Here is an 18,346-nt window from a genome sequence, read left to right on the forward strand (position 1 = left end):
CTGAAGCAAGCAACTTAGAAATGTGGTTCCATAACTGTGTAGTTAAAGAAGAAACTTGCCAACTAAAAGCATTTATTATTTTCTTGTTTGGCTTCGATTTTGTGGGAAGTCACCTATTCTGATCTCCTAATATGCAATGAAAGTCTACATTTATAAGCTTGGAAAACTTGTGGTTCAGTACATAGAAATTTCTTCTACAAAAGAATGGGAATGTTTTGATTGCCAGGAAATTACATTGTTTAACATATCACAAACATTACCTGTAAGTACTTTGAATCACAATAAAATCACATTAAAAAGGTACACATTCTTGTTCACCAAAATTAATGAGGCAATTTGGGAACAAGAGACAGATTCTCTCAATGTTAAGCTTTAGATATTCTTAACCTGCAATAAAAAATAGTTTAAAAAGAAGTGTGTTTTCTGTAAAAATCAGTGAAGCACATAAATGCCTTGGCACAATACAATATTATCCTATGATACCTACTTCAAAATGTATGTTCATCTCCCATTCTCCTCACCATCATTTTCACATTTTAATTATGCTTTCCTTTTGATTGCTTGCATGCAAGAACACCAACTAAACTATTTATTTCAACATTAAGCCTGTTTCTTTTGAAGCCAAGATTTTTTTTTTTTTTTTTTTTTATTTAACAAACGCAATGGAGACTCATTTTTCAAGACGCTTAAGGCAGAATGGCTTAAGGTTCATGCTTGCTGCTTTGCCTGGGCTTCTGCTTCCTGAAATGAAAAACAAAACGAATATGTTTGAACATAAAGTGATATCCATGTGTATTTTTGTTACACTACCAAGGATATTCAAAAACAGTCATTACTCCCCCAAAATTAATACTTTAAAAAATTACTAATAGAAAAAATATAAAGTGGAAATAGCTTTCTGGAAATACATAAAAACTATCTAATCATTACTACTGGTTTGGAAAAATTCCATAACAGTAAGTGATTTACAGTTTATAATTGATATTTTATTTAAGAAGAGTCAGCTGGTTCTTTTTTTATGATTTTTCACAATAGCTGAGTTTTCAAAAAATTATTAACTAAAGTTTTGTTAAGTTTTGTTTAATTAAGGATTAAATTACTTAGAAAATGTGGTTATCCACTCAAGGATTGTGATTTTTATGTTTCATGACAGTAGGCAGAAGAGATCAGATTGTTTTCCTTCTCTTCTAGACAGTGGGTAATCTAGCATAAGGAACTCTAAACCAAACTACATACGTTTTCTAGCTCAACAAAATAAATTTCAAGTTTTTTGAACTACAGATTTGTGGCAAGGGGCTGGGGTTGTGGCTCAGCGGTAGAGTGCTCGCCTAGCACGTGTGAGGCTTCCAGTTTGATACTTAACACCACATAAAAATAAATAAACAAAAAAAATAGGTATTATGTCCAACTACAACAACAAAATAAAATATTTTTTTTAAAAAAAGGTTTGTATGCCCTTCAATAGATGAATGGATAAAAAAAATGTGGCATTTATACACCATGGAGTATTACTCTGCACTAAAAAATGACAAAATCATGGAATTTGCAGGGAAATGGATGGCATAGAGCAGATTATGCTAAGTGAAGCTAGCCAATCCCTTAAAAATAAATGCCAAATGTCTTCATTGATATAAGGAGAGCAACTAAGAACAGAATAGAGAAGAAGAGCATGAGAAGAAGATCACCACTAAACAGATACGAGAGGTGGGAGGGAAAGAGAGAGAGAAGGGAAATTGCATGGTAAAGGAAGGAGACCCTCATTGTTATACAAAATTACATATAAGAGGAAGTGAGGGGAAAGGGAGAAAAAAACAAGAGAGAAAAATGAATTACAGTAGATGGGGTAGGGAGAGAAGAAGGGAAGGAAGGGGAGGGGAGGAGAGGGAAGTGGAGGGGAGGGGGGATAGTAGAGGATAGGAAAGGCAGCAGAATACAACATACACCAGTATGGCAGTAGGTAAAAAAGTGGATGTGTAACCGATGTGAATCTGCAATATGCATATAGGGTAAAAATGGGAGTTCATAATCCGCTTGAATCAAATGTATAAAATATGATATGTCAAGAACTTTGTAATGTTTTGAACAATTAATAAAAAAAAGAATAAAAAGGGTGGGGGGGAGAATCCCTGGTCCAAGTGTTGGTATATTTTCATTAATTTTTAGTTATCCCTTTACTTCTATATACACAATTCTTTATTTATTGTATTAAAGTTACTTTATTATTTAAAAAAAAAAGGTTTGTGGCAAAAGTAGCTTTGGCAAAAGTAACATCAGTCTTAGGTTGCAGAAATCAAGTATACCAGACAACAATCCTGAAAAATCTGTCATTAATTTAATATGAGTTGATCTAAGGTGGAAACAGGAGCAGCTGAATATTTCAAAATGAACCTAGAAGGGGGAAAAGCAAAAATAAATGATGGGCTTTTACACCCTTCCAAAAAAAGCAAAACAGAAGAAGAAAGGTCACCATAGATTTTTTTTTTTTTTTTTGTGGTGCTAAGGATTGAACCCAGGAACTTGTGAACGCAAGGCAAGCACTCTACCAACAAAGCTATATCGCCAGCCCAATCATCCTTAATACATCTTTAAAAAAACAGATGAAATATACTACTGATCACTTTCTAAAATGTCTAGTCAGAATTAAGAAAGGGAAGTTTCTAACTTCAAAAAAGAATAGATCTTCTATTCACATTATATGCCTTGTTTCATTTTATAGAACAAGTTTCAACAATGTCCCAGCAGAAAACAAATTTTACACCAAGATTCATCAAATGCCTAAAATATATAGCATGGGAGCAGTTGTATAAGCAGTTATATAATAATAATATAAGTCTTTCTTCCTATGAGCATGAAATACCTCTGAGTAACCAGTATTTTAGACCAGTTTAGCCTCTTAAAGTTATATCAATCTTTGCTATAATTCGTCATAAATTCCACAGCTCTTCAATTTTACTTCTTAATTACAAATTACTAAAAGGCAAATCACATTCTTTGTAATTAGTCTTAAGAATAAATCATAAATTATTTACTTTTCTACTTACATTTTATTAATAAAACATGTAAATTGATTCAAATTTTATTATTCCTTGAAAGAAAGTAGTCAATATTTATGGAATCACAAGTCAACCAAACAACCAGCAATCTTTAGAAACAAGAATATGAGGTGCACTCTCCCCTATTCCTAATGTAAATATCAGACCATGGTTTTGAGTCAGGTAATCCCGGATTCAAATTCTTATACTGCTACTCAATTATTATGTATCTATGGACAAATTTAATGATTGGAGTTTCATTTTTCTCCTGTGTAGAATGGTATTAGTGTCACTTAATTCTTAGGGTTAATATAAGGATAGAATGAGATGTGTGTTAAGTGTAGCTAAATGCTCACCCCATTACAAGCATCCATTCCTCCTTTTTCCCTCTATTTTTTCCCCTAGTAACCCAATCCAAGTCCTTAGCTAGCATTATCTGTCTTGAAGAGGCAGTAAGAATATGATGAATTAAGCAGAAATAGGATTGCCTTCAAATTTCACAGCAGAGGCAACACTCCATGGTCCCTCCCTAGAGCATGATGATACAACCAAAGCTAATGAGAACATTTCTCTTAACGAGCACTCTCTATTCCCTGAACACACTGGTAAACATACTTCTTCAAGGTAGTCATTTTCTTTTCAGCACAAATATCACTAGGTTTGTTTTTTAGCAAAAATATCAATTATTTTATTTCATATCTCAAAACCATAACCTTCACTGCAAAACAAGAAACTTCAGTGCTAAGATTTTTTTGAATTAATAAAAGAGTAATTTATAGTATTTATGTAACTTTTAAAAACATCAAATATACAAATGTATGTAAAAATATTTTGTCTTCTAGAGAAAAATCCTTGTTTTATGAAAATATTTCTCAGAAAGAGTTTTTATTTATTTTATTAAATTATTTATTCTAATCTGTTATGCATCATGGCAGAATGTAATTCATTTCATATTACACATATAGAGCACAATTTTTCAAGTCACTGATTGTATACAAAGTATTTTCACACAATTCATGTCTTCGTACATGTACTTAGGGTAATAATATCAAACTCTCAAGCACAATAGTTTTTAAAAATATTTAAATGTAAAGAGTATGCATATTAATTATTTGGAAATAAAGAATGAGAGAAAAAGATGCATATGGGCTAAGGTTCCTTTAAATCACACCTTTTGTCCTATTTATAGGCTATAAATTCAACTAGAAAATTATACTATAGAAATTATTCTTGAACTAATTTTAATATTTTTTCCCTCAAACTACTCTTGTTTCCTCTTATTCATATAGGACACACTTCAAGACTCCCAGTAGGTGCCTGAAACCACAGAGTACCACACTCCCCTATACTATGATTATATATATTCCTATACAACCATATCTTCAATAAAGCTTAACTTATAATAAATTAGTCACAGAGATTAACATCCATAATAATAGAACAATGATAACAATATACTATAATATGTTATGAATGTAGTCCCTCTGTCTACTGACATGGGGGTAAGGTAGTGCATACAGAGTGGATGAGTTGGACAAAGGGATGACTCATTTCCTGGGTGGGATGAAGTGAGATGGTGAGTGATTTTATCACAGTATTCTGAGCAGCAATTTATAATTAATGAATTACATCTGGAATTTTCCAGTACTATTTTCAGATCACAACTGCTGTAGGTTAACTAAAACTAGAAAATGAGATTGTAGGTAAAGAGGGACTAGTGCATATATTTTTAAAAAAATGACAGCATGTGTTCATTGAGTAGATTTAAGTATCTTGTTGACCCTATATTTTTGATAGTTAACTAGTTTCCAAAGTTCAAAATATATATAGCACTTTTTATTCATATTTTTATCCACAAAGTTCATTTAGGTGGTGCTATGGTTTAGATCTAGAAAGTCCCCCAAACTATTTTGGTTAAAGGTTTGATCCCTTAATGCAGCAATATTCAGAGATGGGTCTTTTGGGAAGTAATTCATTTATGAGGGATTCAATATCATTGATGGATTAATCCACTGATATATTTTAAATGGAATGGACCTTTTAGAGGTGGAGGAAACTATGCTATAGGAGATGTGCTCTGGAAGTTTATATTGTGTTCCCAGCTCCATCCTTGCTTTCTCTCTTTCTTGACCTGCATTAGGTAAGCCAATATGCTTTACCACCTGCTCCCCACCATAATGTGCTGCTTCACCAAAGGCACAAAGCAATGGGAACAAGTGGTCATGGACTGAAACATCCAAAACAATAAGTCAAAATAAATCTGTCCTTTACTAAGATGTTTTTTCTCAAGTATTAGAATTTTGGTGGATTAATTTGGTTGTCCCTTCTGTTAAACATGTAACTTGCTAAGTTTTACATGTTGATTTGTGGTTTTATCCATAAGATTTTCCTACATTCATTAGACTATAATACCCAATGTGAAATCATTAAAGTGTGATTTAGTCAGCTTTTTGTCACTGTTACAGGAATAAGGCAGAGGAGGATAAGTTTATTTTGGCTCATGGTATCAAAGGTTCAATTCATAGATAGCCTATTCTATACCTTGGGCCCAAGGTGAGAACATCATGACAGAAGGGAATGGCAGAGGAAAGCAGCTCAGAAATCGGCAACAGGAAGGGGAGAGAGAGAGAGGGAGAGGGAGGGAGGGAGGAGAGGGGGGGGGGAGAGAGAGAGAGAGAGAGAGAGAGAGAGAGAATGAATCTCTGCTTACCATAGACAAAATATAAACCCTAAAGATAGCACCCCCCCACCCCAGACCTACTTCTTCCAGCCAAACTCCACCCACCTACAGTTACCACCAAATTAATCTATATTGGTGGACTGAACTGCTTATTAGGTTACATACCTAATCATCTAATGATTTCACATCTGAACATTTCTTGTACTGTCTCATACATAAACTTCTGACAAGACCTCATGATCTAAACCATAGAAGAATATAAACATTTTTGAAGTATTTGATATGTATTTTGCCCTTCTGTTTTTTCTAAATGGCACCCACAAATTTTTACTACCTCCAGTACTGAATTGAATATTTGTTTCAATGAACTCTTCTCAGCACAGATTATTATCATTTTGTTTTAATTTTGCTGATTTCATAGAAGACAACTGCATTTCATTTTACCACATTTCTTTTACTTTCAGAATACTTTTCCAATGTGGGCTATTACTTGTATTTCCTACTTAGCATACTTTATGTTCAGACAGTTATTTCTTGAAGGCTCATTGTCCTGTTCAATGCGGAGGACTTTTAAAATTGAGCTAAAGAATGGAAAATGATATTCTGATATAAAACTTATCACTTTTAGTCTTGACAAAACATATTAAATATTTTTAAAATATTTTGGTTATAGATGGACACAATATCTTTATTTGATTTTATGTGGTGCTGAGGATCGAACCCAGTGCCTCACACATTCTAGGCAAGCACTCTACCACTGAGCTACAACCCCCATCCAATGTATTAAATACTAACATTTGAAATCTCCCTATTATCAATCCAACCTTTATGTCCATTGTCAATTCTAGACCTGCTGTTATTAACCCAAGATATAAACTCCCTTTTTTTTTTTCTTTTGTATTGGGGATTGAACACAGGGGCACTTAAGCTCTGAGCCACATCTCCAGCCCTTTTTTATATTTTTATTTAGAGATGAGTCTCACTGAGTTGCTTAGGTCCTTTCTAAATTGCTGAGGCTGGCTGTGAAATCACATCTTCCTGCCTCAGCCTCCTGAGCTGCTAGGATTATAGGTCTGCACCACTGCACCTGGCATCAGCTTCCTTTTATCTAATCCTTTATAACATACCCTGTTGTTCTCCTCTATTCCTACTCCCAGGTTTAAACTATGATAGACAACAAACAAACAAACAAACAAACAAACAAAAACTATCACCAAGCTGACTGGCTCATGGGTTCATCAATTTTAATTTTCACTGGGCCCTCGTTCAGTTATTTCTATATTTGCCTATCCTCAACAAGAGAATTCTTTCATTCTTTTCAAAATTCTAATGTTGCAAATTTCCCCTCACTCCTAACAGGTAGCTTCTCTTCCTGCTTCACACTGAAGTTAGAATACTTTCAAACCTAAACTTTCCTGACCTTCCCACATATTAAAATTTCTCTTTTTAATACACCTCTTCTCATTCCTTTCAATCTCTGCAGAACATCACATGTTCTCTCCCAAGACTCTCCCTCTCCCTCTCCCTCTCTCTCTCTTCCTTAATGGCTTTTGTTTCATTTCCCAGTCACCACACTGGTAGCTTCAAACCCTTCCAATTCTTATATACACAACCATCTCAATTATTGCTAAAATACTGAAATAATAACATCACTGCTTTCTCCAATTCCTTTTGGATACACAGAGGTAAAAGTGAAACTACCTAGTATAGCAATCATAATCTGGCCCCAATCTACCTAGCCAGTCTCACCTTCTCTATTTAATATTACCTATTGTGAAGTTATATTGTACTACACTCTGCTTCCTCAACATATTCTCATGTGAAACTACACCCCCAATTCAGTGGTTTCTATTGTTAACCCTGTGAATGGTGCCTTCATTATTTTGGAATCACCAGTAGTTAACATGACATCCTCCTCTGTGAAAACTTCCCTAATCTCCTTAGTAGAAATTTATGATTATTTCTTCTTAACTCCTACAATAATCTGTCATATCAATCTTAGACAATCATGTATCTTTTTTCTTTTTCTTTTCTCTTTATTTTTTGCAGTATTGACAATTGAACCCTAAGGGTATTCAACCTCTGAGCTATGTCTCCAGCACCTATTTTTTTTTTTTTATTTTGATGCAGCATCTCACTTAATTTCTGAGACTAGTCTCAAACTTGTTATCCTTCTGCATCAGTCTCCCAAGTTGTGGGATTACAGGCATGGACCACCATGCCTGGCACAATATGCTTTGAATTGAAATTATTGTTACACAATCTTTGTTACATAATTATTTGCACATATCCCCACTTGATTATAAACACTTAGGATGAGGTACTATGCTGTGTTCTATGTCTATGTCCCACCATTAATGTCCATGCTTGACACTCAATAAATACTTGTTGCATGAATGAGTGAATGACAAATTTAACTGAAGGAGAGAAAGTTAACCACCACAGAAAACATTATGTTTTCTTTTATTCTTCCTTTCTCTGCACTAACACAACAACTTAACCTGGGTCTTATTAATTTAATTAAGCCAAAGTGCCTTACCTAAAGTTTGTTATGACTGAAAGTATACAAAGCCTAAAATGTGACATTTTATTCATGGGAAAATAAAGTTTGTCAAGGAAACAATTTCACAGTAATACAAAATGCTAATAAAATGATATCTAGTGAACACACAGACAATAACATAAGATCAAAATTGGAGAAGGAGCTGAAGTTTAAATAACCTTTTTAACATGAAATCCATTGCTAAGAGCATAAGTCAGATTGATAAAATAGGGGCTTTATATTTTGATTAAACTAATTTGTGTACAGAAGGCCCTATTGCAAAGGCAAAGGTATATTTAGAATTCATAGCTTCAAGACATTTCATTAGATAGGCGATTTCCTTTTTGTTTTCTTTATTTGGTCTCTCCTGGGAACACTGCCACTGGAAAAGTCAATTTGTTTTGGCAGGAAAAATATCCCAAATTTAGCCAGCAATTTAGTGAACAGTTTTGTAACTCAAAAGTCTTACTTAACTTGAACAAGTAAATATCATTAGCTCTCACACAAATATAATGAGTCCACTAAGGAGAGAGCTTACCATTACAACTAAGACATGTTGTTCTTGTAGACAGTTGGATTAGTAGGAATTTTAGCAACTGCTAATCACTTATTTTTGAATGGTTAATGATAAAATTGGTCTTGGGTAGCTTGATAGGGAGGTCACTCCACCTACCATATACTTTTTACACAAACATTTTATAGCTTTATGTGTATGATTACACACATTTGTCCTACTAAGGCTTCATTGAATGCAGAATAGGGACTTTTAGCAATGATGCAATGCCTTTGACTCAATCTGCATGCTTAATAAATATCAGAATATTACTAATTTAAAAAATCCTAGCAACAATAAAATGATCTATAAAGCAGGGAAAATCAAATCATACCTTTGAACCAGGTGGTGCTGTCAAGCCTAAAAAGGCATAGACTGCATTATTTTCTCGAGCTTCAAAGAAGGCATCATAGTCCTTGGTGAAAAGAAGGCAATAATAATTAGCACCGTGAAACTAACAAAGGAAAGAGATTAATTCATAACAACCTAACTGTTTGATTAATTGTGTCATGGGGGGCAGACAGGCTAACTTCCATAAAGATAGAATTCTGGAAGGAATAGTAAAGAGACAGGTTTTTCAATCTCTAGTCTTTGGGGCCGAAACTGCAGAATGTTTTTTTTTTTTCTATATCACTTAGAATTTATATCTGCTTGCAGCTTCCTCCACTACCCAAAGTAGTTAACTATTTGCCAGTAAGAGAATATTTCTGGTGGGAGATTGTTGTGCCAGTACTCCAAACTTCTCTTCCATTATTCATTGAGATGAAGATTTTTTCTGATTCTACACTAGACCAAATATTATCTTTAAATGCCAAAGACCAGAAGAATGGTGAGTCCGTGCCATATTTTGGGGAGGGGAATGAGATGTTCATGAAATATGACCACAAGAGCAACAAAAACACTAAGAGGATTCTGCCTTTGGGATCCAAGAGAAGCCTCATGCAACTGAGTTTGGTTAGGCTTCCCACTACCACCCTGTAAAATACCAAACTAATTTCTCCAAAATTAATAAGCAGACTTGCCTAAATTTGACGATGACTTATAATCAATAGCAAAAATACTCAGAAACAGTCATTGTCTGCATCTGGACAATTGGATATTTAAGCATATAGAAAGAAGCCTGGAATTTTAGCTGATTTATTAAAGCTTAAAAAATTTCATTATTTGCTGGTTTCTCTAGAGAGTGCCTCACCAATAGATTACCAAATGTAAAGTTAATTCTAAGTACTTTTTATTTTTTCTGGGCATTTGGAGGATCTGAGAAGTTCAGAGCTTCTCAAGCCAATGACACCCCTTAAACGTTTGGACCTTACTCCAAGAAACCATCAGAGAGTAATTTTCCTCATATTCAGAATTTCTTTCAGAACAATCAGAATTTCTTTAAAAATGTTTTATGAAAATCACTGCTGAGAGAATAAAAAGATGAGTTACAGGTAGGAAAATATTCGCAAAATGCATACATAGGAAAAAAACTGTATCCAGAATAAATAAAACTCACAAATTTGAACAGTAATAAAATAAATAGCCCATTTCAAAGTAAGTGAATTAAATGAACAGACACTTAACAGGCTATAAGGATGGAAATAAGCCCTTGAATGGATGCTCAATACCATAAACCATTAAGCAAAATGCAAATTAAACCACATCAATGTTTACAGCAATACAATTCACAATAGCTAAGCTATGGAACCAACTGAGGTGCCTTTTAACAGATGAATGGATTAAGAAAATGTAGGATATATATATATATACACAATGGAGTACTACTCAGCCATAAAGAAGAATGATTTCATGACATTTGCTGGTGAATGGATGGAACTAGAGACTATCATGCTAATTAAAATAAGCCAGTTCCAAAAAGACAAATGTTGAATATTTTCTCTGATAAAATGGACACTAATTCAAAATAAGGGGGATGGAAACAAAAGAATAAAAAGAAAGATCCATGGAGCAGAAGAGGGGAATGAAGGAAAGGGAGGAGGGATTGAATAGGGAAAGACAGTGGAATGAATCTGACATAACATTCCTATGTATGTGTGTGTGTGTGTGTGTGTGTGTGTGTGGTGTATGTGTGTGTGTGTGTGTGTGTGTATCACAGTGAATCTTACCATAAAGTATATCTAAAAGATACTAATTTTAAAAATAACTATAAGTAAACAGCAGAATCATCAGTAGAATAGAGGGAAGGGAACAGGGGGAGGAAAATCAGGGGAGGGGAAGGGGAAGTACTGGGGACTGAATTAGAACAAGTTATATTCCATGCTTTTATAATTATATCAAAATAAATTCTATTGTCATGTATAACTAAAAAGAACCAATAAATAAAAAAGTGGACTTCAAGGCTGGGATGTGGCTTAGTGGTGGAGTATCTGACTGGCATGCATACGGCCCTGGGTTTGATATTGAGCACGGGTAGGAAAAAAAGGATCCCAAAACTTACCTTTATGATTCTTCATAAGAGGTATTCATATTATTCATCTTGGCTGCTCAACATAATTATTTTGATATGTATATCCTAGAAATATGAAAATAAATCCTACCTGTTCGTGGCAATTATTATGGGTTTTATTTATTTTTACTTTTTTTTTTTTTGGTACGAGGGATTGAACTCAGGGGTTCACTGAGCTGCATCCCAATTTTGTATTTTATTTAGAGACAGGGTCTCACTGAGTTACTTATCACCTTGCCATTGCTGAGATTGGCTTTGAACTCATGATCCTCCTGCCTGAGCCTCCTAAGTTGCTGGGATTACAGGTATGCACCACCATGCCTGGCTAACTTTTTAAAATGTAATTACAATGGTTTTGGCTTTCAGGTCAAACTATTTTCACATAGAAATAGTAATATCCTATCAATTCTTTAAAGAATTGTAACCTAAAATAAATAATACTATATTTTAGCTACTGTTTTTTTATGTTCTTGAACAATTGAGGCAGCTCAAGATTACTTCTCTCCAACTCCTAAGCAACTAATGAAATGCTACCACTATTTGTTATATGCGAATCAAATATTAAAATGTTTAAGCCTTTATTTTTTAAAAATATATATTTTTTAGTTGTAGATGGACACAATACATTTATTTTATTTTTTTATTTTTATGTGGTGCTGAGGATTGAACCCAGGGCCTCACATATGCTAGGCAAATGCTCTACCACTGAGACACAACTCCAGCCCCTGTTTTAAGTCTTTAAATGCCTATAATTATCTCTATTACAGATATATGCCTTTGGTGGCAAAAATAAAAATAAATCAATTAAAGTGATTTAATTGCAAAAAAAATTTCAAGAGACACCAAGACATATCTTTTGATTTAAAAAAATGATAATAGTGATGGAAATGTAGCTCAGTGAGATAGCATTTGTCTAATATGTATAAGGCCTTCAGTTTGATCCTCAGTACTGAAAACAACAAAACAACAAAAACTCTGACAAAACCAAATACTGAGAGTATTACCGAGTATCAGGAATGATCATACGTGAGAATGCAAAATGGCTCAGACAATCTGAAATCATTTTGACAGTTTTAAAATTTAAAAATGCAATTACCATATGAGGCAGATTCCTTGGAATTTACCCTTGACAAATGAAAATCAGTATTCATACAAAAATGTCAAGCATGTGGTACATGTTTATAATCCCAGTGACTTGGGAGGCTGAGCAGAAGGATCACAAGTTCAAAATCAGCCTCAGCAATATACTGAGGTTCTAAGCAACTTAGCAAGACCCTGTCTCAAAATAAAAACTAAAAAGGTCTGGAAATGTTTCTCAGTGGTTAAGGACTCCTGGATTCAATCCCTGATATCCCCTACAAAAAAGAATGCAAATGTTTAATGCAGCTGTAGTCATAATTGCCCAAATCTGAAAGTAGTGGTAAAATTAACTATGGTAAATGTGTAAAATGATATGCTAGTCAGCAATATAAAGGAAAAAAAACTATTAATAAATGTAACAACTTAGATGGATCTCAGATGTACTAAATTGACTGCAAGGGGCCATTCTCAAATACACATTTTATGAATCCATTTATTGTGGAGAGTGGTGATTTGATTCATGACCTCTGATTCGCTCCTGGCTGCATTGTGCTGGGAGCTGCTTGTGCAAAAGCGCAGGTCAAGATGGCTCAGTTGCTATGGTGATGCTGGTACAGGGAGGCTATGTGCAAAGGCACATAGCAGTTGTCAGCTGAGGCCTTGAGTTCAGATAACAATTCCCAGGAATAGAGAATTCTGAGCAAAACAAGATGACCCTAATATCTTGTCAATCCTGCATCTTTCAGATTGCCTGCTTTGCTGGAAATTTCTCACAAATTACCATTTGATGAAACCTATATAATAAACGTGCTGAGCTAGCTCTGGGTCTTCCCATTTACTTTCTATGTGTGTCTATTTGTCTTTTCTTCAGCCCCAATTGTGAACAAGGGTCTGGTTTCTGAATTAATGAATGGCCCAGGAGTGAGTCCTGGGCAATTTATGACCTTGTTAAAAGGATAAAATTATAGTGATGGGAATATATCAGTGTTTGCCAGGGGTTAGGAGTGAGCAAAGTATATAACTTTTATAAAGGGATGACATTAGAGAGTTTGGATAATGATTCTATATCCTGATTAGAACACAGTTTATACAAACCCATGCATGTGTTAAAATTCATAGAAAACTTTAAACCAAAAGCCAACTCTATTAACTGTAATTTAAATATTAATTTAAAGTGACACAAGCAATGCATTCATTTTAGGGACTATGGTAAGCATAAATACACACACACACACACACACACACACAAACTGCATGATCAACAAAAGTGACATTTGGGCTGGGGATGTGGCTCAAGCGGTAACACGCTCACCTAGCATGTGCAGGGCGCTGGGTTTGATCCTCAGCACCACATAAAAATAAAATAAAGGTGTTGTGTCCACCAAAAACTAAAAATTAAATATTAAAAAATTTTCTCTCTCTCTCTTTAAAAAAATAAGTGACTTTCAATGTTTTCAACAGAAATAAATGATAGTTGATTGAGGAGAAAGAGATGTATGCCCTAGTTTATTGTGACATAATGCATACTATGTATCAAAAATCTCATATGGTACCCCATAAATATGTACAAATTTACATGTAAATTTTTAAAAAATATATTAAAATTTAAAAAATGGAGAGGTCAAGACAACTAGTTGGCTTGGATTGGACTGGATGAACTCTGAAGCCTCTTCTAGTTCCTGAATTTCAATGATTTGCAGAAATTTCAAAAAAAATATTCAAAATGTATATTCATATTGAACATATATATAAATTTCATTATACAACAGAATATTCTAAGTGCCATCACTATCTGTAGAGTATATCTTTGTAGCTAGGCTCTCTTTTATAGCAGCAAATGAAATTCCCATGCTACTTTTAGAACTGACAAATTCACTAACAAAGAAAATACTTTGCAAAAATGAATTTTTCCATTTTTGTCATATTCCTCATCTATATGCTCTGAAGTGGCACACAAAAGTCTCTCTACCAAAAGTGTCATTCTCAGTCATATCTAAGAAGTAGAAGATTTGGACTGGTGTCTCTAAAAACATTTGTTCCTCAGACATGCTAAAAATGAGTACCTAGCAACATAAACATTTCTTTAATGCAAGTTCCTATAACCCTTTTATATGTTTTTGTACCATGCCATTACTTGTATGTGGCTTCATAACCATTACAATTTTTTGGTTTTTGCATTTTTTTTTCCACATTCTACTCCCCAAAAACTCCTCAAAAAAAGAAACTATTTTATTTATACTTGTACTTGCCACAGTGCCTAGAATGGCTATAGGCTATGGAAAATAGTTAAATTCATAGGGAACGAGAAAATAAAGTGGAATACAACTACTCTGTGTTTAATGTGAAAAATAAATGAGATGATATACTTCAAAGTCTGAAAAAGAGCAAAAACTCAATATTTTGCTTTTCTCATTCCTTGTATGATTTCAATGAACTTATTTAAAATTTTAAGCAAATCCATTAATGATAAAAATGGCAAGCATTACCAGCTTTAAGCAGAAAAAAGATATTTCTCTTTCCAACTAATTTTAATCTAAATAAATAAAGCAGCTAACTTCTTTTCAAAGACATTGCCATAGACACACCAGAAACAATATAATTGTTTTGGCTGGAATTAAGATGAAGAAATATAAAGCTACCTGGGAGTGGTGGCACATGCCTGAATCCCAGTGGCTTGGGAGGCTGTGGCAGGAGAAGTGTGAGTTCAAAGCCAGACTCAACAAAAGCAAGATGCTAAGCAACTTAGTGAGACCCTGTCTCTAAATAAAATACAAAATAAGGGTGGGGAGGTGGCTCAGTGGCCAAGTACCCCAGAGTTCAATATCAGTAACCCTCCCCCTCAAAAAAAGATTGCAGAAATATAAAGTCAATTGTATGTCTAAAGTTTCTATTTTCTGTGGATGATTCAAACATTTGCTTCTTACTAGAAGTCATAATAATACAGTTGCTTAGTATTAATATAGTGGGCAAATGACTACATGCGAGAGAAATGACTATACACACGCAGATTTGGAGATGATGGTGAAAGGAATAGTATAGATTTTAGGTGATCTATTTTAATAAACAATAATTTAAATTGTTTCATTACCCCACGGTACTGGCTTTCATTGAAAATCTGAGGTGGCAGGGGGTATCCTGTGGCTGGTCGACTATTTTCAGGTACATTTTCTCTCATCCACTTCCGATTCTCTTCATTGGCCGCAATATCTTTTTCTTCAAATCCTATTTTGTTGGCTTCTAAGAAACCAAGCACATCTTGCTGTTTCTTCTTAATCTAGGACACAAAGGACAAGAAATCATACTTCTGAGCAAATAGTTTTTGTAGTTTTTATTTTTCTAATTTGACAAAAGTTGGTTTGTGAAATAGCAGAAATGAATTCAAACATGGACCAAAATTTATGATTTCACAGAAAATATGGTTTTCCCTTTTTATTTAGTAGTTTTGCTGTGGTTTCTTTTTTTTTTTCCCTTGGGTACTGGGGATTGAACCCAGGGGTACTTAACCACTAAGCCATATTCCCAGCCCTCTTTTGTATATTTTTAAATCTAGAAACAGTGTCTTGCTGAGCTGCTCAGGGTCTTTCTAAATTGGTGAGGCTGGCTTTGAACTAGCAATCCTCCTGCCTCAGCCTCCTGAGTTGCTAGGATTATAGATATGTGCCACTGCACCCCGCTTTATTTACTGTTTTTGTTAATGATATCTCACAAGTGGCTTGAGTACCTTTTAGCAGGTCATTTCATTAGTTTCACTTTCTTTTTCCCACTGAAAATTCCCATAACAATGCTAAAACATATATAGCTGGTACATATCAATAACTGTAAGAAGTACAGTTGATTCAAAAGTGTGTGTAGTGGGAAGCTATATTTTCTCATTTTCTACAAGCATTTTTTAGTTTTAGCCCTTGTCAAAAGTCTACAAAAAATAACCTCAGTTTACTTACCATCTTAACAAGCATCATATACTCATCAGAAATGAATCTTTCCTTGAGAATAACGCAAACCTCAGAGTTATCTAAGTCTCATTTTATTGTGCAGAACAGAAATAAAATAAGAAATATAAGAATTAAGCCTGCCTGTAGACTAAGTTTGGAACACACCCATGCCACTAATTAGCCAAATGGGCTGCTAAGATAACTTTCATATTTATCTGTGTTATTTCTTTAACTGAAAAATACCTAGGAAAGAATTTTCAAAATAGTAAAATCAATTCTTTTTAGTTAGGTTTCTCTTTTGATGTCCATTCATGGAGAACCTGGATTCACCTATATATGATAGTTTGCCCATATTAAAAATCCTTACTTAAAATTATCAAGACACAGAGAACAATCAGTAAGTTTCTTCATGGAGTCACACAAAAGACACATGAGATAGAAGCATCAAAAATCAATGTAAACCCAGCATGGTGTGCACATCTGTAATCCCAGAAACTCAGGAGGCTGAGGTAAGAGAATCACTAGTTCAAAGCCAGCCTCAGCAAGGCCTTAGGAAGACCCTGTCTCAAAATAAAAAAATAAGAAGGTCTGGGTTTGTGGTTCAGTGGTTAAGTACCCCTGGGTTCAATCCTTGGTACAAAAAAAAAATTAAATTATATATAAAGAATTGGTCCTGTCAATTGGAATCAAAATGCAAAATTAAAAAGCTCACAGGTGCCAGGTGTGTGGTAGCACAGGCCTATAATTCTAATGACTCAGGAGGCTGAGACAGGAGAATTTCAAGTTTAAGGCCAGCCTCATAAATTTAGCAAGAGTCTTTCTTTAAAAAGAAAAAAAGCTGTGGGTGTAGCTTAGGAGCAGAGCACCTCTGGGTTCAATCAAGAGTACTGAAGAAAAGAAGAATGAATGAAATTCACAGTCAAGTCCCCTCTCTACGATTTACACCTCCCACTCCCCCCACACATGTATATGTGCACATAGAGGTTGTATTTTTGTACAAGTTGCATGTGATTGTGGATAATTAGTCTCTTTCTCATCTCATAACACCAGGTTAAAAAAATTCTCAAATTCTTCCAACAGAAACTGGAATTTCTAAAGATTATTTGGATAAGAATACTGAATAACCTTCTTTAAAAATAAGCCAATCCCCCCAAACCAAAGGCCAAATGTTCTCTCTGATATGCAGATCCCAACACAAAATGAGGGCCAATATAAGTTCATTGGATTAGAAAAAGGGGAATGAAGGGAAGGGAGAAAGTATGGGAATAGGAAAGACAGAAGAATGAATCACATATAACATTCCTATGTTCATATATGAATAAAGTGGCAGTGTAACTCCATGTCATATTCAACCACAAGAATGGGATCCTAAAGAATAAGTTATACTCCATGAATATTGAATGTCTAAATACATTCCACTGTCATCTATATCTTAAAAAAATAAAAAGGAAAAAAGATAAGCAATAATTCATCATAATTTACTACTAGGTAATATTCTTAATGGGAATGTTATCTCCTCACTGGCGTATATAAATGAAAGTAAACTTTCATTCCTAAATATAACATATATTTTCTTTTGCACTTTGAAGAAAGTCAGTGTAAAGAATCAGTATCCACTGAACTAGTATACTTGATGAAAGGTTCAGTTAAATTGGTGATTTTCAACCTTAAGAGCAGGAGAATTCAGTCTATGTAATATGTCAAGTAATTTTCAATTATCAGTATATTTACAAATTTGAGTAGATATAAAGATGTCCCATTAATGTGATACACTCAGGAACCCAACATTCCAACAGATTTTTAGGAGGATTAAGAGTTAAGATAGCTAAAGTGCTAAGAATTCTATATGAACCTGGGAGAATACCATCTGTCATGTTTATGTGAAGAAAGGGCAAAAGGCCTTTAAGATAATAAATGACCCTTTGAGGCCTTTCCCACTTTATTCAATGCTTGCTATGTTGAGAATATGGTGTTAAGATGGTGGCCTAACCTGGTATCATAAGCATGATTATATACCTTCTCTGTTATCTTTACCTTCCATCCATAAGCTCTGTACCACAGGTATTTCTCCTATGCTC

General features: G+C 34.2%; 1 protein-coding gene across 1 annotated transcript in view; it reads right to left on the reverse strand.

The window, feature by feature from the left end:
* Positions 1-606: 606 nt before the first annotated feature.
* Sh3bgrl (SH3 domain binding glutamate rich protein like) overlaps positions 607-18,346 on the reverse strand; it is a 74,449-nt gene continuing 56,709 nt past the window's right edge. Inside the window, exons 2-4 of the mRNA XM_026414529.2 lie at positions 15,425-15,610; positions 9,142-9,222; positions 607-741 (exon numbers count right to left, since the gene is read on the reverse strand). Coding sequence (XP_026270314.1) covers positions 709-741; positions 9,142-9,222; positions 15,425-15,610 — 300 coding nt within the window. The 3' untranslated portion in view covers positions 607-708. The remainder of the gene's footprint in view (positions 742-9,141; positions 9,223-15,424; positions 15,611-18,346) is intronic.

This window comes from Urocitellus parryii, chromosome X, assembly GCF_045843805.1.
Source record: "Urocitellus parryii isolate mUroPar1 chromosome X, mUroPar1.hap1, whole genome shotgun sequence".
NCBI classification, from domain to species: Eukaryota; Metazoa; Chordata; class Mammalia; order Rodentia; family Sciuridae; genus Urocitellus; species Urocitellus parryii.